Source organism: Aedes albopictus, chromosome 1 (genome assembly GCF_035046485.1).
Source record: "Aedes albopictus strain Foshan chromosome 1, AalbF5, whole genome shotgun sequence".
NCBI lineage: Eukaryota > Metazoa > Arthropoda > Insecta > Diptera > Culicidae > Aedes > Aedes albopictus.
This window is the reverse complement of record NC_085136.1, coordinates 74,719,340-74,746,580: the sequence shown is the minus strand read 5'-3', so window position 1 is coordinate 74,746,580 and position 27,241 is coordinate 74,719,340. Positions and strand designations below refer to the sequence as shown.

Genomic DNA, 27,241 nt, shown 5'->3' with positions numbered 1-27,241 from the left:
CGCCAGCGTTGAAACGGCAAAAAAACGATATTTTCCAAAATGTTTGTTTGCACAAGATTCTCAAGTGGCAATTTCCTTGTTTCAACGATATCTCCGCCAATACTCAACCGATTTTAATGAAAATTTTATGGTATAAGCTACACATAATATACTATTCATGGTAAAAAAATTAGCTATTTTGGCGAACGCAATCAAAAGTTATACAATATTTTCTGTGTGGCAATTTCATCGTGTTCGCCCTTTACAAATTCGATTTTAAATAAATGAGAATTATGTTTGAAATAAACATGCTTCCTAAAATGTTATGGAGGCGGGATCATTAAAAAAATAATTACTTTTAATTCAAAAGTTTTACCGTTTTATTAAAGAACATCGAAATAGTAGTTTACCCAACAAGGTGCAGAACTCGATTTTTACAGCACGAGTCGTACATTTATCCAACGGGGCTTGCCGATTACCCTTTAGCGATAGGCGAATCCGGATGACCCCTAATTGTAGAGGCGCTAGGTGAGATGAGGAAAAAATCGTTTGTTTACATCAAAAATGCAATTTTTCGTCTTCAAAATTTACTAATATTTTGCCTTGGTAGTTGCTATTTTTCATTGGTAATGGCTTCTATTATCATCAATCTCGATGCCCACGGCGACAGACACCGGATTGGCCAGCTAACAAAAAATCCGGAAGATTGCCCGCCGGATGCATAGCAAGAGCTCTTCAAATTAATCACATAAATTGTTCGTAAGTACCTACCGGATCTAAGCGCATCTGAAAGAGAAGTAAATTTTCTTCTCACTCAAAGTGCAAATTTTCGGTAATACCAATCCGTGTGGTCAATTATGAATTTCAAATAACTCAACGTACATATGTACAGATGGGTAAATTGTCGGTTAAATTGGGAAAAAATCCACAGCTCAGGTGAGATTTGAACTCACGACCCTTATTCGCTAGACAAGTGCTTTACCAACTAAGCTACCGAGCCAATTAATTACCAAGGGTCGTGAGTTCAAATCTCACCTGAGCTGTGGATTTTTTCCCAATTTAACCAACAATTTACCCATCTGTACATATGGTCGGCGTTAAGTCAGACCAGACCATCTGTTTTTCATTGATTTCGAGAAAATATCCTGCATGCAATTGAAATTTCAATTCTATGGCATTATTTTCAGAAATACTATTATTCTTTTATGTAATGACACATCTGCATCAAAATAACGTCGAAAGGTTTAGGTTAAACAAATTCCTAAGCTTATCTTTACCTGCCTGAAAAATCACGTAGTCCACTCTGACTGAACGCCGACCATATGTACGTTGAGTTATTTGAAATTCATAATTCAGGCCAAACATTTCAATAGGTCCTATCTGCATTTGAGAGGCTCTCTTTGTTTACTTTCTCTTCCAATTATTGCAATGTAATGGTAAACTTTTCAACTATTTTTGCAGTACAAATCAAAAGACGATTGTTTTGACCATCGTTCAATGCAAGGAGGCAATCAAAATACAAATAAACAGCTGAGATATTAACGAAAGAGAGAGAAACCAAAGAGAGCCTCTCTTCTGCAGATTGGACCTTTAGACATGTTTGGCCTGAATTGACCACACGGATTGGTATTACCGAAAATTTGCACTTTGAGTGAGTCGTTTTCGAGCATCTACCTCTACGTAGTTATCCGTCGTATCAAACAGAATGCGAACGACGCGTTTGATCGCCTTCCAGGTAGCATTGTTCTTCCTCTACAAGTGGTTGGGGAAGCGTTGCCTGTACAATAGGTAAACAGTTTCAAACAATAAACAAATCGCTTTCGCTCTTCGTACATATGTACAACAGAGATGGTTATATTTGCGGTTTAGGGGAAGATGATATAGATCGACGAGATTAGAATTGAACCTTATGACAACTAGGTTGCCGGGTCATTAATTGGCTCGGTAGCTTAGTTGGTAAAGCACTTGTCTAGCGAATAAGGGTCGTGAGTAGAAATCTCACCTGAGCTGTGGATTTTTTCCCAATTTAACCAACAATTTACCCATCTGTACATATTTATGTACGTTGAGTTGGCACTTTTTGGCGGAGTCACGTTTTTCCTAGGGTTCTCATTCCTGCCACCAGATGCGAAGGGATCGTTAGCTGCCGTTGGATTTACCTATCGCGCTGTTGTATTTTGTACAACACGATGAAAAAATCTCGCTTTTTGTACTCAGCATTAGCGTGGTGGTGACGCAGGTAGTCAACCGCGCGAGTTACGGAAGGTTAACAAAACATTCCCATCAAATTGCACATTGATTTTCATAGCCTTGTTTAAGAAAATCTGATCATGGCAGGTTCTTGGGCAGGTTATACTGTGTAGTTGTCACAATTTTCAAAACTGCGTCCAGAAAGCATCAAGAAGTTGATGAAACCTGAAAACAGTGATGTAATGGTTCATTACGCAACGCAAATCAGTGCTGTAATGAAGCATTACAGCACTGTTTATTGGGTGCGGGAAATTAGGCCTTTTCCTGTCAGATTTGCGTGAGGTAAAACAGCCTATTACGATGAGAAATTGCAAAATAGTAGTTTACGCAACAAGGTGCAGAATGAAGATTTTTACAGCACGAGTCGTACATTTATCCAACGAGGCTTGCCGAGTTGGATAATTACGACGAGTGCTGTAAAAATCGAGTTCTGCATCGAGTTGCGTACAACGTTTTTTGTAATTTCATAAATTACTACTTGAGGATAGTTTTTAACAAAACTTTTTCATCAAGCTGGACACTGATTTTCATAGTCATGTTTAAGAAAGTCTGATCATAGCATGTTATACTGCGCAGTTGTCACAATTTTTCAAAACTGCGTCCAAAAAGCATCAAGAAGTTGATCAAAACAGCAAACAGTGCTGTAATGGTTCATTACGCAACGCAAATCAGTGCTGTAATGAACCATTACAGCACTGTTAATTTGGTGTGGGGAAGTAGGCCTTTTCCTGTCAAACTTGCGTGAGGTAAAACAGCCTATTACGATGAGAAATTGCAAAAAAACAGTTTTCGTTCTTTCGAACTAGTCCTTGTCCGACGTGAACTCACCTTCATCTATACAGCTGATAAAGGCAGTTTTTTTATCACCACCAAATTGACCTCGACCTGCCAGGCAGTGTTGCGAATACTCACTTGCGAAAAGTTATACTCACTTGCTTCTATCTCAGTCCAGAAGCATGCTATCAAAAAATGATATTTGAAGGACTTTTAGATTGTAGTTTAATCTAAAAGTTTGCCGAATAAAGTAAAGGTCGCAGACGCATACCAAAACCGTGAGAGAGCTGTGAGCACAAGGTAAGTATAAGTTACACGAATTTTACTCACCTCGTACTCACAGCTCTCTCACAACTTTGGTATGCGTTTGCGACCTTTACCTTATTCGGTAAACTTTTAGATTAAACTACAATTTAAAAGCCCTTCAAACATCATTTTTTGATAGCGTGCTTCTGAAGTGAGATAGAAGCAAGTGAGTATCGCTCTTGCAAGTGAGTATTCTCAACACTGCTGCCAGGCAATCGATCCTCCACCGAACTGGATCAACGGTTTTTCAATGCCATTACCACAACAGCAGGCTTCGACTGGACCGAAACAGCAAGAAGTTGATGTCCCAAGCATAAGCAGTCAGTGGTGCGTGATTTGCATTGATGAAGTTCAAAATTTGCCCAGTCTGACATCTGCCCGACACCAGCGGAGATGCATCTCCTCCGAAAATCTCCAATCTATCTCGCGAACACAGTTATATATTAGCATAAATCACGCTCTCTCGGCTCCTTGCCGTTCCGCGTTTTCCTTGAGCTTGACTTTACGACCAGGTTTCTGCAATATGGGAAACATTTGCAACTGTGTAGAGGTGCTTTTGGAGAGCGGAAAAGTTGCAAATTTTTGGCTGAAATGTCATCAGCAGTTTTGGTCGTGGACCGTTGAAGATCATGATCATGTAGGTATAATATATGGGGGAATTGGCGAAACCGGCTGATATTTGTCTAGATAAATGGGAAAAACGTTTACTAATCGCACACATGATAGTTTGATGATCCTTGGTATTTAGACAATTCTATCGTTATCGCAGGAAGAGAATAGGTGACCAATTTGAATCAGTGATATCCCGAGTAGAAAAAAGTACGGCAGAAAGTATTTAGATTATAAAAAATAACATATTGATAGATCCAAGCGATATACCAAATTGTGCCCAACTCAGGTAGTTTTAATTATTGAAACATAAATACGACTAAATTCAGTCATATAGAAGTTATTTAAAGAATTGTTGAATATATGTGTTACTCGAGTTTTATTTCAAAAATCAAGTTCCTCATGTACCGTCTATTTATAACGCATAAGGTACAACATGCAAAACATGACATACTTCAATAGAAAATCGATAGAAAATCGAATGAAACTTCTACAAAACAGTAATCAATTCGACACCTAATCTTTGTAGTATGTCGGAGTAGGTAGTTTCTGTTTCAGTTATTGATTTTCCTCATTAACAATGGTATGAAATCTGTTGTTACTGTAACATTTCTCAACGGTCTTTTTAGATCATCACCTGAAAAAAAAAAAAAAAAAATTCTTCATTTTGTTCTAATTCACTTCTCGGGAGGACTAACCCGTGGGAGTTTTCAAAACTACGACATCCTTCCAACGCAATAAATCTCACCATGCAAAACTGCCATCGTTCCTCATTTCTGAGTGGTAAAATAGAATTAAATTGCCCCATGATCTTTAGAAGCAGTCGTACCAGCAGTGTGGCACCAGTCCTAGAACCGGATCGGGTTCGATTAATTTATTTCAGCAAATATGGAAATGTGACAAGCAATCTAAAATCCCAAAAGTAGACCAAATAGAACTGTTTTGACCGGCGACATTCTCGGAAACTTTCATCGCTGGATCTGGGCCGATCGATTGATAAGATGTTTTCTGAAAAGGTCTGCATCTGTGAGACTTCGAGTTGGGTTGGGCGAATAAACTGGTTTCAAATGAAGTTCGGTTATCAAAACTCGATCGTATTTTTTCGAGTATATATTAAAACGAATATATTAAAACATAAAAACAGGGCAGCGCACAGCACAGCTGCAACGGTCTTCTGATGATTAGTTATGCAAAGAGCCTGATGATGGAGTTTAGCGAAACGGGCTATGCGGACTGATGTTTGATGATTAGGATTTGTTAAAATTTATACCAAGACAATGGATCACCTTGTTCGAGTTTGTTTTACTGCTTGGATTGGGAAACCTTAGCCTGTCTCTCAAAGTCTTTTCGGCTAGGGCCTGTCCATAAACTACGTAGACTCTTAGGGGGGAGGGAGGGTTCAGGCTAAAGTCTACGGTCCATACAAATTTCGAAAATTTTGTATGAAGAAAAGTCTGCGGAGAGGGGGGTTCTGAGATGAGCAAAAATAAGTCTACGTAGTTTATGGACAGCGCCCTAGCTCAAACCGCCTTCCTCCAATAAATACCAATCGCATGATAGAGTAAAAATTTCCTTCGTCATATGCGCTAATTCCCGTCACATCACAAGGAATTTCTAATTGCATTGTGATGGCGTATTATGATTTGGTGGGCCTTCATTTTTATTAATAAAAACAAGACAGAGCGGGATAAAAGAAATGACAAGTTCCTTCTTTTTCTCGTCTTTGTTTAGGAGAGTGAGTAAGGAAAAAACTGTGCGCTTATCCGTCCCTTATTTTGGAAAAATTTGAATTGTTAAAATGTCTGCATTGGGAAAAGATCGTTTTTGCTACAAAAAAATTGTGTCAACATTATGGTTGACGAATTTTGTTTGTAGTCCAACAATGGCAAACTAAAAATTCAAAATGGCGGCTCTTCTTGGCTCTAATATCATAAGTAAGCTGGACAGACTTCGTGTGTGTGCTTCGTGGCCGTGCGGCCAGAGGCGTCAGTCCCGTATTGTGGGTGCCACCAAGGGCGCAGCCAGCTTTTCGGTCAGGGAGGGGCAAGCTAAACTCTTTAAAAATAACCTAAAATTTCGTAGTTCGTGTATAAGTTCGTTAAAAATTATCTTCCAATACTTTTCGCTGGAGGAATTCTTCCAGAAATTCTTGAAATAATTTAAAAAAATCACCAGGTAATCCTGGAGAAGTTTTTGGGTACATCCCTAAAAAGATGATTGAAGGATTAATGAAATTTCCGAAAGAACTCGTCAATGAATTTCTGAAGAAATCATTTGAAGAATTCCTGGAGCAATCCCTGGAAGAATTCCCGGAGCAATCCCTGGAAGATTTCCTGGATAAATCCCTAAAGAAACACCTGGACGAATCCCTGGAGCAATTCCTACAAGAATGCCTGGTGGAAGCCCTGTAGAATCCCTGATGGAGTTCCCGTAGCAATCTCTGGAAGAATTTCTGAAAGTCTACCTGGAGGAATTCCTGTATAAATTATGGGAGGAATACCTAGAGAAATATCTGAAGACGTCTCATGAGGAAATCCCAGAAGAAATCCGAGAAAAATTTCTGGAGAATTCCTTGAAGAATATTCTGGAGAAATTCCTTTAGGATTTCTGAGAGGAATTCCTAGAAAAAAATCAGAAGAAATCTCTTGAGGAAATCTTAGAGAAATTTCAGAAGGAATTCCCTGAAGGAATTGCTGGAGGAATCCATGAAGCAATTCCTGGGAAAATCTTTAGAAAGTATCCTGGAGAAACTTCTGAACAAATTCCTGGAAGAATTATTGGATGAGACCCATCTAGAATTCCTGGAGAAATTTCTTGGATGAATTCTTGAAGCAATCCCTGGAAAAAATCCTGGAGGAATTCCTGGAGAAATCTCCAGAGGAATTCTGGGAGGAATTGCTGGAGAAATATCTGAAAAAAAAATCCCTAGAGAAATTCCAGGAGGAATTCCTGCAAGAACTCTTAGAGGAATTTCTCTGTGATTCGCTGGAAGAATCTCTGGGAATACCCCTGGAAAAACTCATGGAGAAATCCCTGGATGGATCCCTGAAGTAAGTCTTGGACGAATCTCTGGAGGAATTGCTGGAGAAATACCTAGAGGAATCCCTGAAAAAATCCTGTTAGTATTCCTGGAGAACTTTCTGGAAGAATCTCTGAAGAAATTCCCAGAAGATTTCCTGAAGAAATTCCTGGAGGAATTGCTGACATAGTTTCTGGAGGATGTCCAGGAGCAATTTCTGGAGAACTTCCTGGAGGAATTTCTGAAAAAAATTCTGTGGTCTTTTCTGGAGGAATTCCAGTAAAAAGTTCCTGGCGAAATCCCTGGATAAAATCCTGGAGGAATGCCTGGAGGAATCTCTAGAGGAATTCTTGAAAGAATTACTGGATGAACTTCTAGAGGAATATCCGGAGGAATTTTATTCATATTTCTGTTATTTTTCTGAAAAAATCCCTTGAGAAATTCCTGGAGGAATTTCTAGTGGAATTTCAGGAGGAATTCCTGGAGAATTCCTCGAAGGAGTTCCTGAAGAAATTCTTGGGGGAACCCTTGAAGAAATTCGTGGAGAAATTCCTGGATCAAATTCTGGAGGAATGCCTGGAGGGATTCCTAGAGGTATTCCTGTGGGAAATGCTGGGGAAATCATGATGAAACTCCTGGAGGAATTCTTGAAATAATTACTGGATTCATTTCTAACGAAATCTCTGGAGGAATTCTGGGAGATTATTTTTCTTTTTCTGAAAAAATCCATTGAGAAAATCCTGAAGGAATTTGTAGCGAAATTTCTGGAGGAATTCCTGAAGAAATCATCGAAGGAAATGGGGGAATCCTTGAAGAAATCCCTGGAGGAATCTCTAGAGGAATACCTGGAGGAATCCCTGAAAAATTGCTGAATGTATTTATGGAGAATTTCCTGGAAGATTTCCTTAGAGGATTTGCTGGAAGAATCCTTAGAGGAACACCTGGAGGAATCCCTGGGAAAATCCCTAGAGAAATTCGAGGAGAAATTCCTGGAGGAATCCTTGAAGCAATTCATGAAGGAATCTCAGATAAAATTCCTGGAGAAATGCCTGGAGGAATCCCTGAAAAATTCCTGGAGAATTTCCTACAAGAATTTCTGAAAAAAATCCCCAGTAGATTTTCTGGAAAAATTCCTGGAGAAATTGCTGACATAATTTCTGAAGGATGTCCAGGAGCAATTCCTGGATAAATTTCTAGATTAATTGCTGGAGGAATTCATGAAGAAACTCTTGGGGTAATTACTGGAGAACATTCTGGAGAAGTTCCTTTGGGAATTGCTGGAGGAATCCTTGAAGCCATTTCTGGAGGAATCTTTGGAGGACTGCTTGCAACAATTACTGGATGAATTGCTGGGGGAATCTCTTAAAGAATCTCTGTGAGAAATTTCTGAAAAATCCCCTGAGAAATTCCTGGAGGAATTTCTAGAGAAATTTCTGGTTGAATTCCTGTAGAAATCCTCGAAGGAATTTCTGAAGCAATCCCTGATGCAATCCTTGGAGAAATTCGTGGAGAAATCCCTGGAAAAATCTCTGAAGAAGTTCCTTGAAGAATTTTTAGCAGAATTCCTAGAGGAATCCCTGCAGCATTTCCTGGAGGAAAATCTGGACGAATTCTTGAAGGAGTTCCTGAAAAAATTGTAGAGATAATCCAGGAAGAACTTTTGAAGAGTTTCCTGGAGAAATTCCTGGATGAATTGCTGACATAATTTATGATGGAATTTTTTGATGAATTCCTGGATGAAATCCTGCATGAATTTCTGGAGGTATCCCAGGAAGAACTCCTGAAGCAATCCCAGGAGAAAGTCCTGGAGGAGTCCCTGAAGCAATTCCTGGAGGAATATCTGCAAGAATCCAAAGAGGAATCCCCGGAAGAATGCGTAGCAGAATTGCTGGTGGAATTTTTGTAGGATTCCCTGAAGTAATTCCTGGAGAAATCTTTGAAGGAATTCCTGTAGGAGTCTCTGTAAAAAATCTCTTGAAGATTTCCTGGATAAATTGTAGCTGCCAACAAGGAGGATTGAAGCGTGTGGGACTACCACTCTTTATCCGATCAGCCAGGGTTGACAAAAAGGTATTCCTGTCCAAGACGTGTAGTACATTCCGGATTTGTTGACAAACCCTGTGCGAGTGGTTCAGATAGTGAAGAAAAGTTTCAAGATCGTGTTCCAATCGACCGGCTGTGAAGTCTTCAACTCTGCAGGGAACCTTGTAGCAATCGAAATCATTGCGAACAGGTGAAACAACCAGTTCAAGCAATGTTGAGTTCTACAAGTGCATCGCTTGATACCTGGCACTGATGCGACATCTCAACTACAGCAGCGTGAACAAATTGGTCGATAGTGTGGTGCGCAGCATAAAAATTTCGAGCAAAGAGCATAATGATTGCATGGTGTGTCCCAAGGCAGAGACGAATTCCGTTCAGCAAGAGCAGTTCATGAGCTGAAGAATTGCTGGAAGTGATCCACTCGGACGTAGCGGGACCAATGGGGTTACCGTCACCATCTGGAAGCCGTTACTACGTGGCGTTCATTGATGATCGTTCCCGTAGAATGTTCGTGTACTTCCTAAAGACCAAATCTGAAGAAGAGATCTTCGGTCAATTCAAGGAATTTTAGGCGACAGCGGAGCGAATAATCAAGATCCTGAGGACAGATAATGGTGAGGAGCATATAATTGATAGATTTCTAAGTTTCTTAAATCAGATGGGAATACGGTACCAAACAACCAACGCAACGATTGCACGCCCGAGCAGAACGAGCTGGCAGAGCGTGCTAACAGGACGATTACGGAGCGTGCGCATTGCATGCTGTTCGAAGCAAGCCCTTCGAAATCCTACGGCAACGGCAGTAGCGATTTACCTTGTAAACCGATCTCCCACTCGCGGTCACGGATTGACTCCTAAAGAAGCCTGGAGCGGTAAGAAACCTGACATTTCTGACGTCAGGGTGTTTGGAACGAAGACCATGGTGCAAGTGCAGGAGCAGAAACGACAAAAATGGGACCCACAAACGAGACCATACGTATTGACCGGGTTTGAAGAGGAGACGAAGGGCTACCGCTTGTACGATCCCAGTACGAAGTGTTTCCTGACGATTCCATTCCAACCAATATTTAGCTACGAATTCGGACCGATGTACGACCACGATCAGATAGAATAGCGATCCGAGGAACTACCGGAAAGCGATAGCGTCGCCGCACACAGAGAGCTGAAAAAGGCGATGACGGAGGAATTAGAGCCGATCCATGTCAACACTCAGGCCTTAGTCTGACCGGTAAGGTAAGCCATTACCAACAATACCTGAACGCTGGCTGATCTTTCTCCAGGACGGAAAGCTGTAGGATACAAGTGTGTGTTCAAAATTAAACGTGACATCAACGGAGAAATTATACGCTTCCAGGCTCGATTGGTGGCACAGGGTTTTAGTCAGCAATACCAATCGGAAGTATTTGCGCTGGTGATGCAGCAAACCTTCTTCCGAATGTTTATAGCAGTTGTGGCAAAAAAGAACATGTCTGTACGGTCTGAGACAGCAAGGGCGTGGAACCAGAGGTTACATGAAAAACTGGTACAGTAATTCCGTCGATGTGATTCCGATCAGTGCCTGTGTCGGAAACAGTTGAAAGGACGATGGTGTTACGTCCTCGTATACGTCGACGATCTCGTAGTGCTGAGTGAAGATCCACCGATGATTGAAGCGCTCGCGAGGAAACTGAAGAAGTCGTTCGAGATCAGCGCATTGGATGGTATTCGTTATTACCTGGGTATGAAAGTAGAGAAGGATCAGCATCGTGATTATTTCCTGAGCCAACGGAAGTATATTCGAGAAGTGGTGGCATCAAGCGGTTTAACGGATGCTAAAGCGTCCAAAATATCGTTGGACCTTGGATATATTAAGAGCGCAAGCGAGGGGACACCGTTAGAGACCAATACTGAATACCAGAAGCTGGTCGGATAAGTTCTGTACATAGCTGGTAACACTAGACTCTCGACATTTAGACTGCGGTACCCATCTTTAGCAGGAAGACAAATCAACTCACACAAGAGGACTGGACCGAGTTGAAACGTGTGGTACGGTACCTGAATGATACGGCCAACTATCGATTACGATTGAGCAGAAGACTACCACCGGATATTCCGACGCTGACTGGGCGGAGAATCGTGACGACAGGATATTCCATAACGGATTTGCGTTCAAGGGGAACGGTAAGCTGGGCTTGCCATAAACAAACTTGTTTGGCACTGTCAACAGCGGAAGCAGAATTCATCGCACTTGTTGAGGCGGCTCTAGTAGTCATCCAGGAATACAACAAATGTTGCCTGAAGATCATGAAGAGAGAGAAGCTGACGAGGAAAATGAAGCACATCGCAACGAAATTTTATTTCACAAGGGCCTCATCGAGAAGCAAGAAATGGAGTGCGTGTACTGCCCACCCGAAGACATGGTGGCAGATCTACTAACGAAGCCGTTGGCGCGCACAAGACTGGAGAAGTTGACCGAGCTGATAGGACTAACCATTGCCGTTTAGAAGAAGTGTTGCACCAAGTGATGGTTTTGATAGAACACGGTTCCAATCAGTATCATTTTGTATATCTTAGTTATTATTTTGTTTATGAAATTATTTTTGAAATTAATAGTAAATTAGTCGTGTTTTAGCATTCAAGTTTTGAGAATTTTTTTTTGCAACGCGATTCATTTGTAAGCACTAAATGCAAATGTTACTTCGTTTTACTGTTTCTTGGTATTCACAAAGAAGTTTCATTTAAGTGAAAAACAAAAAGAAACAGTTCCTTGATTCCAATACCTGAGCCTCCCCAAACCTGTTCGGTTTCTTTCTTTCTTCGACATCAAAACAACCGGGCACAAGATTAGAAAACTGCAACCAACGCCGCTGTCTCCTGGAAACCTCTCGTTTGCTGATCTGAGCATTAAATTTATGCAAATCCAGAACTTGCGCGCGATCAGCACCGCAGCATCTTCCAGCGAAAAACAACCGAAGTGCTAGAATTTAGACTCCAAATCCTCCCGATAGATCTAACTGGGCAACCTTTGGTATTTCGTCGGTCGGGACTCGTGGTCGAAAGACGGGTGGGTTTTATTTTTCTGTTTTTGGAAACAAACCACCAAAATCTGGTTCCCCGCCTCGCGATGGATGCTGCTAGATGTGACAAACAACCGCGCACCTCGTAGGTTCTCGACCTTAGAATCTGGATTAAATTTGAATTTCTCTCTGTTGAAGATTGCTGCCATTGCTGCTGCTTGGAATGGAATTGGTTTCTGATTAGGGGGACCGGTTTTCAAATTTGTTATGTTGTGCCAAAAAAAAAAACTAAAATTTGTTTGGTGCAAAATGTTCGCATTTTATGAGACGAATCGCTTAGCCATGGGATCATCAAACAAAAACACCTGTCAGACTAGAATTTAGATTTTTGACATGAAATAAGACATCGTTAAGAGGGTACCGTTCGGTTGCCGAAAGCTCATCTCGTCTACTGTCTAACACACAGATACCCGCGTCATCATGTACAGTGTTGGTTAGCATATTTGCGATGAAATCGAAATCTAGTACAAACGATAAGCTGTTGAGAGCTGTGTATGACCAGTACGGAACATCAAGTCATACACAAGTTTTAATTAGGTATTTACAACATTTCAAATATTAATCCTTATTAGCTCGTTCACAGCCTGTTTACGATTTAGAAATTCCAAGAGGCTGATTCGAGCACAGAAAATTTGTTGGTTGCTACCGAATTATAACTTATGTAAACCAAGTACAACTAGTTATGAGTTTATGACTGATTTGTAGCTTATCAGTTGTCGACAGTTGGGGCTGATGTCTAAATAGTATCAGTGAATACACTATTTAAAGCAAGAATTTCGTAACAAATATACTGACCAACACTGTACAACTAATCGTTCCGCACAGATATCATCCGAAACCGCACCAAAGTCCGACTTTATCACTGTATTTCCATCTAAAAACCGGTCATTCGGTAAACAAAACAACCCTTAGCTGCTCTTTTGAACCACCACCAGCACCATCAGTGCTCCACCATCATCATCAAATGCAACCTTGCTCAAGGTAGGGTTGTTTTGTGCCATGATGATAGCAGCCAGCACAGCACATAAAGCAGATTGGAGCTGCGATGGAGACGCCTGGCTGCCGTTGGTTGTTGGAAACCTTGAAAAGGTATCATGCTATGCCACATAGTTACGGCTTGCAAACACATAGAGCTTCCACCTAATACACCGTTGTTGTGAGCCGAAGCCAAACCGAAATGACCCTGACCAGAGGAATTCAAATAGTCAACATCTGTCGAAAATGCGACCAAAACAGACAGAATCTCTATAGAAAATCCGAGACCCATATTCGATATCAGCGTCATCAATCCAACAAACATACAGATATCGATTTCGGAAGCAACGTTATCCGAGTATAGCTTCCGGAACTAGTAGGTCAGTTGGTTTTGATATTTTCACTGGTAAATGTCGGGAAGTAGGGTGATGTGATCTGCCGGTGATTTGAATCTGGCTCGGTTTCTGTCTCGAGTTGTGATTTTTTTTCTCACATGGTTCTTTGTGCATTGGAAAACTTATATGCCACGTAAAATCGACAAACAGAACTTGTTGGACCGCTGGTTCGGTAATATGATCATCGAAAAAATATCGTTCCTCCTGTTATTAGAAAATGTGCGCCTGATAAGTGGGTGGATGATAAGTTATAGGTAGAACGAAAGAGAATAGTAATTATTTGATTGGTATACCTTGGTATACCTTGTAAACAGAATTCCAAAAATGACGTCCATAATTTTTCGGGTTCTGCCTTCTCTTCTGGGTTCTGTCTTATCGTTATAATTTAAACACATGATTCAATCTATTCGTTTTAACTTGGTGTCCTTCCGTTTTCTCTCTTTCTTACCTGTTCATTCATTTCTACCTCCTCGTGCAGATTGGGCCTCATTGTTCGGATTCGGCACCATCGTTCCCGTTCTTTTCTTCTTCTGGGTTCGTACTCATTGATCCAAGATAGACCCTGTTGTCCAAAACATATCACTTCATCTAAGTTTAGGTACCTCTTACATATGCTCTCCATGCTGGGTCTATTTCATCGTGATTTTTTTTTTCTATTCTACCATATTGTCCAGGGTTATCTACTTTTCGAAGTTCTACCTCATCGTCCAAGATATGGGCAATCTTCCGGACTATCTAGACGAAGACTTTTGACTTCCTCATCCAGATAAAACCGTTTTTCATTCGACCACATTGTCCGAAATACATCTCTTCGCTCAAGCTCTATCTCTTCGTCCAGGGTTGCGTTCCTCCTGCATATATCACCTCCTAGTGATACTCCGTTCTATTCTTAAAACCTGATTTAAACTCAAGTAAATGTTCAAGTTTTATCTCCTTTTCCAAGTTCTACCTCGTTGTCCAACATATAACTATTCTTGCGAGTTGCATCTGGTTGCTTCACTACCTCATCCAGAAGCAACATTTTGTCTAGATTCTACCTCATTGTCCAAAATATATTTCTTCGTTCAGGCTCTATCACTTCTGTTGAAAATGCTTTGACATCCATGTGCACAACAGAACATGTGCTCGATGAACAAATTGAGATTTGAAATTATGAAAAGAAATCCACGTACTCCGGTGAGACTCGAACTCACGACTCCCAATTCGCTAGACGGGCGCTTCTATTCCTTCAAGCTACGGAGTCACTCGACTATCTCCGTCGCCAGCAGGCCTAGAACTGAACTCGATTCCACAATCGCACATGGTTATCTTCTTTTCACAATCCAAATCCCCTTCGGATGGGATTAGATGAACATCTAACACATTGTCTGTTGTGCACATGTATGTCAAAGCGGGAGAGGAAGTTATTTTTAATTGTCGAGAGCTTCGGGCACTGCCTTCCAATCACTCAGCCAAAGCAAAATCAAGAAATTGACATTTGTAAGGTGCTACGGTCACCCTTACCGTATTCGGTCGGCCGAGGACCGACCCGTCGAGAGTCCGACTGCACACTAATTGCCATACCAATAAGTGATTGGAAGGCAGTGCCCGAAGCTCTCGACAATTAAAAATAACTTCCTCTCCCGCTTTGACATACATGTGCACAACAGACAATGTGTTAGATGTTCATCTAATCCCATCCGAAGGGGATTTGGATTGTGAAAAGAAGATAACCATGTGCGATTGTGGAATCGAGTTCAGTTCTAGGCCTGCTGGCGACGGAGATAGTCGAGTGACTCCGTAGCTTGAAGGAATAGAAGCGCCCGTCTAGCGAATTGGGAGTCGTGAGTTCGAGTCTCACCGGAGTACGTGGATTTCTTTTCATAATTTCAAATCTCAATTTGTTCATCGAGCACATGTTCTGTTGTGCACATGGATGTCAAAGCATTTTCAACAGTGTAATTTCCCACATGGCTTGGTCAGCCAAAGCAAAATCAAGAAATTGACATCTATCACTTCGCCATGGATTGTTTTATCTCCTACTTCAAGTGTTAACTCTTCGTCCTACGTATAGCTATTCGTCCGGGTTACATCTGGACGAAGAGGCTTTGAATCTCATCCATAAGCTACCGTTGTGTCCACGTTCTACCTCATGACTCGCAATTTGAGAGGGATCTAGGCTCTCGTCCGATTCAAACTACTGGTCTGTGTTCTACCTCATTGTCCCTGGTAAGTCCTGTGTATTCAAGTAAATTTAGGTCTGTCTTTTGTATTTAACAGATGGAGCGGATATTGAGTCATGATTTACTCGTTTCGAACGACAACAAAACCCGTCGTTGTGTTTGTAATTGCCATGTTTACTACCATGCTTTGTTCCGTTATGACCGAGAAATGAGCGCATTTTACGAGACTCTCTCTGTCATTGTCTCCCGTTCAATGACATTGAGAGAAGCGGTTCAGTCCAATCGGAGATTTGGATCTTCACCTATTTCTTTTTCCTCGTTCAGGCTCTATCTGTATCATGTTGTAACTTCCTAATCCAGATGCAACCTGTTTGTCTACATTATACCTCATCGTCCAAAATATACCTATTCGCTCAAGCTTTTGCTCTTCATCCAGATTTGGGTTCGAGTTCTACTCCATCGTCCGCTTTCTTTTTAAAATCCAGGTCGTTGAAATTATTCTATGGTTCTACAATATCGTTTTAATTTTATCTTCATTTTCCAAGACATTGCTATTCGTCCGGGTTATATCTGGATGAAGAAGTTTGACTTTCTCAACCAAATATAACCTTTTTGTCTGGGTTCTAGCTCATCGTCCAAAATATCAAAATATACCTCTTCGTTTAAGCTCCTTCTCTTCATCCAGGTTTGGGTTTGAGTTCTATTTCATCGTCCGCGTCGTTGAAGTTATTTTAAAATTCTATCATATCGTTCTAATTTTATATTAACTTCTAGGTTCTACCGCATCGTCGAAGATATTGCTATTCGCCTGGGTTATATCTGAACGAAGAAGCATGACTTTCGCATCCCGATGCAACTTTTTCATCTAGGTTCTACCTCATGTTTCGCGTTCAGTCTTTATATTCTAATTCAACCTCAGGGAAGGATTTATCTTCTCGCTCGATTCAAACTCCTAGTCCTAGTCTTACCTCATTCCCTCAGGTACTTCGTCCTTTTTTGCGGTTCTTCATCATCACCTCAAAGCTCTATATCTCCATAGGTTTTGCTTCTTCATGGAAGTGTCCAGGTTATTGTACCACATCATTACCGTTCTACCTGCAAACCTTGGTCCAATACCTACATTATTAGAGATCTACCATTTCTTCTTCCAGACCTGAATTCCTCGTCTGATGGCAAGCAACGTCGTTCAGGTTAACACCAACGATCAAAACTGTACTTACACGTCCAGAATTTCTCTCTTCGTTCGATGGGTGGGTTTGTCCTTCACGTTGGGGTTGATCTTGAGACAAAAGACACTACACAAACGAAGTGATGGAACCTCTGGATGAAGAAGTACCTAGATTTTGGACAGTAAGGCTGAACCGTACATTCAGCTTAAACAAACGAGTAGAACTTGGATACGGATGTAGCAATCGTTGGCTAACCATATCGTCCACGTTTTACTTCCACTTCTTTGTTTCTCATATTTAAAGATAAAAATATTTGTCCGGGATATATCTGGAGACTTGACTTACTCATCCAGATGCAAATATACCTCTTCATTCTGGCTCTACCTCCTTGGCCCGGTTTGAGTTCCTCTACCATATCATCCAAGTGTTATCTCCTCTTTCAAGTTCTAACACATTGTCTGAACAAAAAGTATTGAGCGTCTCATCCATTTGCAAGCACTTTGTCTAGGTTCTGCCTCATCCTTCAAAATATATGACTTCTGCCGAGTTCTGTCTTTTCACGGTTCTACCATATCGTCCACGTTTCATCGCTTCTCGTAAGTTCTACTTCATCATCCAAGACATGGCTATCCATTCGGATTATATCTGGACGAAGAAACTAGAATTTGTCGTCTAGGTTCTGTCGCACATCTTCTCGTTTCGATTCCCTGGTCCAAGTTCTATCTCGTTGTCCATGATTGTTCATCGCTTGAAACTCTGTATCAGATTGGCAGATTCTCTAGATGGTAGACTCTACCACATCATTCGCGGTATATGCACCTACAAAACCACGATTCAGCAGCTACATTATCGAAGATCTACGAAATCAATTGATCCAAGTTCACTATATTATTCCAGGCCTAACTTTTTCGTATAGATGCAAACAACACCGTTCAAGTTTAGGTACATCCATGACCCGTCGTCGTTCGATGACTTGTCGTCCTAAATCTTGAGTCCAGATGATCTTGAGAGGGGAGATACCATTCAAACGAAGTGATTGAACCTGGATGAAGGGATAAATTTTGGACGATACGGATGAACCTGATCGTGAAAGCAATGAGATCGAATCTGGATGTGCAGATTATGATTTTACGTCACTATCTGCTCCGTTTTCGGCTTTTACATCCTCGTCAAATATAATTCATATCGAGGGTCTATCTTGAACGGTTCTATGTCCTCGTCCAAGTCCAAGATCAATCTCCTCGTTCGGGTTCTACGTCTTTGTCCACCTCTTCATCTAGATTCAATCTGAGCGTCCAAGGTCGTCTGATTCAGTCTTTACGTCGAGGTTGTACCTTATTGTACAGATTAGACTTCATTGTCCAGGCTTCAATTCATCGTTCAGGTTCTCTTATCTCCTATAAATTCTATTTTTGTTGTGGGAGTACATAAATAGGAACTTCATCGTCGACATGCCTCATCGCCCAAGATCTATTTATTGCGTTGATCGGGTTCTATCTTGACCTTATCGATCAAATTTCAACCGGTCGTCCTGGCGTCCGAGAGTATGATGATAGTTCGTAAAGTTTTATTAATGAGATAGAGTTCGGAAAAGAAAGCTGAACCTGAACTATAAATTGAAGCCTGGACTATGAAGTCGAACCCGTACTAGAAGGTTCGACGAGCAGATTTAATCGAACGACATTTTAGATCATGGACGCTGGGGTTGAATCTGGATGGAGGAGTGCATAGACGAAAAATGGATCAGGCAACCTGAAGGAAGTAATAGTTGTATCAGTAGGTCGGCTCTAGAGGCACGTTCTCCTCCATTCGGGAAATTTGTGGCATCGTAATAGTAATAGTTGTACTTGAAGACTAGGAGGTGGAGCCTAGATACTATAAAATCTGGTCGATTGGGGTTAATTTTTACAGCAAGTTAAAGCAAGCTGAATGTCACATATCTCTCGATCAATAGACGAAGAGCGATAATTCCGTCCAGACAACGAGGCAGATTTTGGACGATATGGTTGAACCTACACGCAGAAGTAGACGCTGGACGTTGAGGCAGAATCATCCAGAGTCTACCTCTACGTGTAGCTTCAACCATATCGCTATCGTTCAGGATCTATCTCCTCATCTGAATTATACCGCTGGTTCTGCCTTCTTTTTCAGGATCAACCTCATCGTTCAGGATGAACCCATCGTCCAAGTTCTAGCTTCTTGCCAAAACTGCACCTTTTGTGCCGGTTAAACTACATAATTTAGGTAGGCAAGGTTCTGCCTTTTCATCCAGGTTCACCCTCGTTCTACTTTCAAATCCACGTCCAACCTTCACAATTTAACCTCCTCGTCCAAAAGATTTCTCGCCGTAAAGGTTTTACCTTCTAGTTCGGAATCGACCATTCCAAACCATTCCAATTCCAAACACTACGCTCCAGATTCTAATGATTTTTGGACCGTTGGGCAAACTTTTCTACAATATCTTCCAAGCTCTATCTCTTCTTACAGGCTCTTGCTTATCGTCCAAGTTATGGCTATTTGTCTGGAATATCAAAACGAACGAAAAAAATAGACTTTCCTATCCAGATGGAACCACTTTTTCTACATCCTACCTCATCGTCCAAAATATACCTCTTCGTTCAAGCTCTTTCTCTTCATCCAAGTTTGGGGAGTTCGGGTTCTATTCCATCGTCCGCGTTCTATTTTGAAATTCTGGGCGCATTGTAAGATTCTATCATGTTTTACTAGAATTTTATCTTCACTTTCAAGTTCTACCTCATCGTCCAAGATATTGCTATTCATCCGGGTTATATCTTGACGAAACATCCTGACTTTCTCATCCAAATGCAATAGATTCTTCTTCATGGCTCGTGCTCTGTCTTCATATTCTAGTTCAGTATCGCATCGTTTAGTTATAAATCCTAGGAAGGATTTATCTTCTCGCCTGATTCAAACTCCTAGTCCAAGTCCCCCCTCATTGCTTCATCCTTTTTTGCGGTTCTACCTCATCGTCCCAAAGTTCTATATCTTCGTAGGTTCGACTGCTTCACTCAGGTGTCCAGGTTGTACCACATCATTACCGTTCTACCTGCAAAACTTGGTCCAACATCTATCTTTTTTGTAGGATCTATCAATCTTCTTCCAGGTTTGGCTCCCTCGTCTAGCTGCAAGCAACATGAAGTTGTCGTTCATGTGTTGACTACTCTAGCAGGTCAGATCATCCGAACTCAAAGATGATTTGGGGAACCTTCAATGTCCATACACCTCGAGAAGAATATTATTTGAGCCTAGATTACTGAACCTAATGGATCTTCTTAGGATGTACGTGTTACTTGAGGCGAGTCCTGAGGCATCTTTCAAGTCCAAGTTATCCTGGTAGACTAGATGACCAGAACTCATTAACAACCTGGCGAACCTAGCAGCTACACCTCGAAACGAATTTCCACAGTCATATGCTTTGGCGCTTTGACCAAGGACTTATTCCCGGGCAAAGTAACACCTGTCAAGTCTTGGTTGATCTGGTAGATTGGATGCTCTGAATTCATGGACAATTTGGAAAACCTAAAATATCCAATGAACATTAGAAGAGTGCCCAATGAATATGTATTTTTACGAAGTAACGGTTTAAGATACTTGTTTGACCATGTTCATGAAGACAAATAAACTCACACATGATTTAAACGGCCTTCAATATCCGATCGATATACTTTTGAGGGGTTTTGATTCACCTTACATACCGTTGTATTGGAGAATTTCATCATTCGTGATGATTTTCTTATGGAGGATATGAAATCACTTATGGGCAGATTTGAATACGCGTCGGTACACAATTAGGATATCTGAGGTATTGGGTCGATCACATTCAACGATTTCGAGTCACACGGTCACACTTGGATGTATTCTGACACATTTGCAAGTTATCCCAATCTTGGTTGACCCAGTAGACTCACTTGCGTCAATTGAAGGATACTTACAACAACCCTCCTAAGATGTTACGCTAGGTGCACCACGATGGCGTAGTGCACGTTCAGCGAGCCTGTCTGTGTCATATTGACCTCAACATCCTACTAGGGTTGCGAGCCTTGAATATCTTATATGCATTGGCAAAGTCAATGGACTCTCAATCATCCTGCTAGTGCATGTTCTACGACTTATTTTTATGTGGAAGGTCCTAATTGAAGTCAAGTATGATTTGATGGATTCAATGATCCGCACTTCAGGACAATTCGGCGAACCGAGAATATCTGATAAACAAAATTTAAGCACTACCAGTCAGTGGGTTCTTGCACTAGTTGAGCGGATGTTGAATCAAACAATCAAAATTTGTATAAGGTTCGGAATGTTTCCAACTCAAGGTGAGTTTGGAAAACCTTAAATGACTTGCAATAGGGGGATTTGAAGGTTCCAAGGTGGTGTTGATCTGGTACACTTAATGTCCTAGAGTCATGAGCAATTTGACGAACCCAGAATATCTTATCTCATGTCTTGATGAAGTCTAACCTAGGGATCCCCCAAGTAACATTTTAATGGTCAATAAGTCTTGTGGAGGTTTTTAGAAGCATAAAAAACTTAATACCTTTCATCTTGGTTTTATTAAGGTTCTTAGAAGAGCCTATTTGACTAAACAATGTTACTTGGGCTGCTTTATTCATCTTTATTCGAAAGAAAACTCTCGGAGGTCCTAAGCAATCATAAAACCAAAATAAACTAGTTTTGGTTTTATCACGGCTTTCAGAGCCTCTTTAGGGCTATTTGGACTTCAAAATGCTACTTTGGATTTCAATTCAGATTGTTGATCAGGTTATTACCTTGTCGTACTTATTGAGAACCTCAACTTGTGGACAATTTGGAGAACTAACAAAGTATTCACAAATCTGGACAGTAGTTATTCGATAGTTGTAAAGCTTTCTAACTCCCAAGAATAAAAATCTGTACCATCTGCTCCACCAAAATCTAATTAGTGAAGCAAACTTGAACTTGATCTCACGGAGGAAGGCGGCAACGCAGAAGAAGTGCGAAAAAGAAGCGACAATTCAAAATTTTGTTCTCAGCTGAGCAGCAGATCCCCTAGTGACCCGTCCAAATCCATCGAGTGCAAATTTATGTGCGACAGCGCATCGCTGGACCTCCTGGAGGGTCATAAATTGTCGCTCGTTTATAAGAGAGTGTCTTTCTTGCCTACACTACGGAATGATCCGAAATTTGACTCCGAAACTTTGCGGGGCTTCGACGGCTTTACATAACTAACCGGTTTATTATCCTGCCAAGAACTTCGCATCGTTGGATGAAAGCAACGAAACTCAAGTTCAAGACCCGTAACCGGTTCTCACCAGAATTCAACTAAAATTGCTCAATCGTTTTTCTCGTCTTCTTTCTCATTCCAGGTGGCTGGCGGATGCTGCCCGGCAGCAGCGACCCGTACTGGAACGTACGGGAGAACCTGCAGAAGGTACAACCGAAGTACGGGGCGGCACCCTTCTTCAAGCTGGGCATCGACGTCCGGAATGCTCCGCCCTTCGACTACATCATCACGGTTAGCGAGGGCGATCTGGGGCTGCCGAGCTACGAGTTCTACACCCTGGAGGAGAGACATCCGGTAAGGTTACACTTCTATCATTGTACCTGAGGTATCATTTTGGTTTTATTAGGGTTGTAATGATCAGAATTAGGCTTGGAAGCTGTGTTAACCTATTCAGTTCTAAACTTTTTTTGAAGAGTTAGTCATCATTTGATTTGACGTACTCTGGTTGATTTTGGTTCTTCGATTTTGATTTTGGTTTTCGATTCGGGATGTGCTAGGTCCTCCGAATTGATCTTGAGTTCAGACTTCCAAGTCTACGATAGCTTATTTAGTTAAGGTAATCATTAAACATCGTAACTATCATCAGCTATGCCCGATGGGCAATAGAATGTACGAAAATGTAATATGTTGTAGGCCATGCAAAATGTTCTGAAGCTTAGGTCAACCGTTTCAGATCATCCAAGCGTATCAAACCTACCTAAAGGACATCTTGGCTCATCTGGTGGCGGCATCCACCATCCAGGCGCAGGAGTACGCCAAGATGATCTACAACTACGAACGAAGAATCGCCTTGGACGTGGCGAGTGTTCTTCGGGAGGGTGGTGAGAACGCCACTCAACCGCAGATACGAACTCTTCAACAGCTGACCAATGAGGCTCCTTCGGTAAGTACCACCCCTCAAAACCCCTCCCATATCAGTAAGTGACCCTTGTTCAATACGTCCAGCTTCCCATCCTGGAAACGGCCCAGGCCATGTTCAAGAAAAAGATCACCGAGAACACCCAGGTCTTGGTGCAGAGTCCCGTTGCGCTCAAGATGATCTCGCAGATCATCACAACCACGGACAAGGAGATCCTGAACAACTTCGTCATGTGGTCGCTGATACGACACATGGTCCCCTACATGTCCCGCAATTTCCGACTGTCGATGCAGGAGTTCGAAAAAGTCCTCTACGGCGTCCAGGCCAAGCAACCGATCTGGCACTTCTGCACCAAGGTCGTCGAACAGTGGATGCCCTACGGGTTGGAAGCCCTCCGCGAAAACCCGGACCTGATCGTACACGATCGCACCGATCGGGACTACGCCGAGCAAAATCCGTCGATCGATTCCCTGGACCCGTACCACACGTCCCGGTTGGTGAACGAAGATCGCATCCGGTACGACGACGAGCTGGTCAAGATGATGTTCTACCACATCCGGGACGAGTACAAGGCCGCGATCATCAACTCCAACTGGATCAACGAGCACCTGACCAAGTTCATTACGGACAAGCTGTCGATGATGCGGGTGCAGATCGGCGTCCCGTGGGAACTTCTGAAGAACGACAAACAGTTCAACAAGTTCTACCACGACTGGGTGCTGGACAATCTGTTCTTCGTGGAGAACGTCGCCAGCCATTGGGTGTTCGTCAAGCGGCGAATGGACCGGATGCTGGACAACATGACCGAGAGCGATAGGTAAGAGTTTTCTTTTTCAGGTAATTGTAGAACCGCCTGTCACGTACAAGATCTGCTGTTGCATATGTAAGTTACACTCAGTTTATAAAGCAACACTGGAGGTCTACAGTTTCTGCAATATATTGACGTACACTTAAATCGGTAGTCTGATATCTTTGTGAAATTGGGTAATGTATTGTACTGAACACAGCTGGAAACTTCAAGATCTGAACTTCTGAACCTTTAAGTGAAATACAGTATTTCTTATTTATGCTGCGGTAGATCTTACATGACGCAAAAATGTGTTATGGGGCTTACAATTGCCAAGTCTTGACGCTTTCAGATGTTCTAGAACTCGTAAGTCTCCTAATCCCTCAATTTCCAGAATCGTCGCCGAACTGTATCCGCCCGTCAGCTACGGCGCCCGCCGGGCCCCTGTTCCCGATCTTAAATACTCGATCGGTCTGAACATGGTGATCATCTCCCGGCAGAAGACCCGGGAACCGTACTTCCACTACCGGTACCCGTTGGCGGTGAACTTTGCCCGGCTGGGAGCAGACATCTCCCTCGTGCTCCAGGATGCCATCAACACGCTGGCCGAGCAGTTCAAGAACACCGAGTCCAGCCATCCGCGGCACGTTTTGGAGAACGTGTTCCAGCAGGAAGCCCAGAAGTGTATGGTCAAGTAAGTCTTCAACGAGAGTGGGTCAAGGCTTAAGGGTTGGTGACACTAAACATAACCTCATTCCAGTACCCTCCCGGCCACGATCAACGCGGCCCGAATCTCGAACTCCAGCAAGCTGAACCTGTATCTGGAACTGGCCGCCGGCAGTATGCTGACGCAGTCGTTTGGCAGCTTGCTGGATAAAATCGACCGCAACGAGCGGATATTCGAGAGTGGAATATCCGAACGGACGACGTACGAGGTGCTGGGTCTACGCAACGGCCACAGGCAGCCCGGCCTTCGGAAGTACGACGCCCAGCAGCTGTTTACGCTGGCGTACCTGCAGAAGCACTGTGCCGTGCCGGACAGTGGGGCGGTGCGGCTCACCAAGCTGCTGGTGGATAACGACATTCCCGAGACGGAGAAGTGAGTATTGCTGGGGGCTGACGGGGAGTTAGTGGAGGTCTCAGTAGAAGACTAGGTCAGTCCTGGAGTTAAGGTCTTGGAGTCTACAGTCGTAACCATTGATATTTCCGGCCGGGATTTACTTTCGGGAGGTTCATGGTACATTGAGCTCAAAAGATATTCGGGGTTGGTTGGTGCAGTCATAGGTTATATGGTCTTCCAAACTACCCCAGAATGAAGGTCATTTGAAGTCCTCGACTTCATGAAGCTTTGGATAACCGAAAACATCCGTATAGGTCAGTGTTAAATATTGTTTAGTTCTCAGAGTATATTTAGCCCTCATTCGAAAACTACCGATGGACGCTTGTAGATTAGAAGTCCATGACCAGCCCACTGTAGTGTGCCGTATTATAAAATTCGATCAAACCTCACCGATATTCCCCCTCATTCCAGATTCTCCCTCCTGTGGCACCAGATACCACTGCTCTCGTCATCCCTCGAGTGCAGCAGCAGTAGCAGTAGCTCCAGTTTTAGCAGCAGCAGTAGTTCCGCCGGTGGTGGTGCCGCACAAAACGGCCACTGCAGTCGCATTCTTTGATTAGTGCAACGTCGTCCAGCAGCTGCACCGCCTCCCCAAATGGCACCGCCGCCACTGCCACCACCGCTAGTAGTGGTAGATGCGCCGGAGCGCCCCCGCAAGCGCAAGAAGCAACTTCCCACCTCGTACTACGACCCGGCGTTCACCGATCCTTACTACTACCATTATTCCACCGCGGGGCAGCAGCAGCAGCCGTATCCGTATCAGCCCAGTTCCGGTGGAGGTGGTGACTATAAGGGTAAAGGTGACAATTACCACCATCATCATACGGACAGTGGCGGTAGCACCGGGCAGGGAAGCAACAGTGGTGATATCATCTTTCCTAAAATCGATGTGAATAGTATATTCTTCTGAGAGAGAGAGATAGAGAGAGAACGTAAGGTATGGTCGAGAGATTGCGTGTGTTATCGTTGGGATGATACGACAGATGGTGAGAGCGATTTCATACTACTATTAAAGTGTGTTCGGGATGATTTGAAGCATTTCCACATTGAATCAATAATGCTTCTTCTTCGGCTATTTATAATTGTTGATAGTGATCTGAATTATGTCGAGTACTGACGGTTTTATTTTTCGAACAATAAGCTAATAACTCTAAGGTAAGGATTTCTTATATTGATCTTCATAAAAAAAAGTACACATACCGTGCCAACTTGTCTGTGAGATTGATGGTGAACTCTTCAAAATGCAGTGAAGCTCTGTGGGTGTGGAAACTTTATCTTACAACATTGTTTTTAACGCGTAAATTGAAAAGGCAAGATCATAAAGAATGCAGGAGTGATAACTGTTTATGGTATGGTTATTACAGCAATACTACTTTTTAGTAAATTATCACCATACATTGTACTGCTACATTGCAATTATCTGCTACAAACGCAAATCTCAAAATATGCGTAACAATTCAAATACATTAAACTCAATGGTTACTATACCTAGAATGGTAAATGTAATAAATAGTTGATGATTTTATGCAAAATGGGCACTCGTTTAAATTTTATTACTAATTTATTTCTCGTTGAATGAGGCTGCGTATCAAATCTTCAATGGTAATCTCCCATAGTTTCTTTCTTTTTTATCAATAATTAGAAACAATATTGAAATTCTTGGGTGTCGTGTACCATATTTGGATTGCACAAACAATCCAAAATATTCAAACTCACTAAGCTTAACTAAATTTCGAAAGTTTTTTTTATCCATCTCCTGACATTTTGGCACAGACATGCGTCGAAGATATTCTTTCAGCCAGATTTGGTGGACACCGAGAGAAATCAATAACGCCGTTCCCACATGCCAACACCGTTCGAACAAATGGACTTCCTGATAAGTAAGCTAGAGTAATGCGATATATTCTAGAACGATAAGTCTAATGGTAAAAATCCACGTAAGCCGAACGCCTCAGCACAATGGAAGCGAGGGCAAACAATGAACAAATGAAGCTACTTTTAATCGCAAAAACATGCCAGAACAATCGTTGTTGAAACCTGTTGAAACAGAAGTACATCTAGGAGTACGCGCAGTGTCTGATACGAATACGAATGTTATAACAATTACTACTAAGCACAGAGATGAGTTTATATATTTAAGTGACACAGCCGGTACATGCAGTGGAGATCGGTACCCGCTAGTAGCATAAAGGAACCCAGTAGTGCGATAGATATTTAATGCAGCCGGCAGTAGTTTTGTGACTATAGTGTTAAACAAATTTGAGACAAAAAATGACGACAATGACAATGTCCGACGAACTTTGCGCGGGTGCGATCGGACGAAATGGATAATAAACCTGTTCTTTTTGTAAGGTATTTCCAGGAGGATTGAGCATGGTAAGGACAAAAAAGAAAGCCATTGGGGAATTATATGTTTTCAATTTAAAAAACCTGTTTTGTTTCGAAGATGCATCAAAT

At 42.1% G+C, this 27,241-nt stretch overlaps 1 protein-coding gene across 1 annotated transcript in view; it reads left to right on the top strand.

Annotated features, from left to right (window-relative positions):
* Positions 1-27,139, top strand: part of LOC109422062 (protein gone early) — a 349,322-nt gene extending 322,183 nt beyond the window's left edge. Inside the window, exons 6-11 of the mRNA XM_062844853.1 lie at positions 22,101-22,312; positions 22,692-22,901; positions 22,964-23,694; positions 24,059-24,358; positions 24,425-24,763; positions 25,196-27,139. Coding sequence (XP_062700837.1) covers positions 22,101-22,312; positions 22,692-22,901; positions 22,964-23,694; positions 24,059-24,358; positions 24,425-24,763; positions 25,196-25,340 — 1,937 coding nt within the window. The 3' untranslated portion in view covers positions 25,341-27,139. The remainder of the gene's footprint in view (positions 1-22,100; positions 22,313-22,691; positions 22,902-22,963; positions 23,695-24,058; positions 24,359-24,424; positions 24,764-25,195) is intronic.
* Positions 27,140-27,241: the final 102 nt, after the last annotated feature.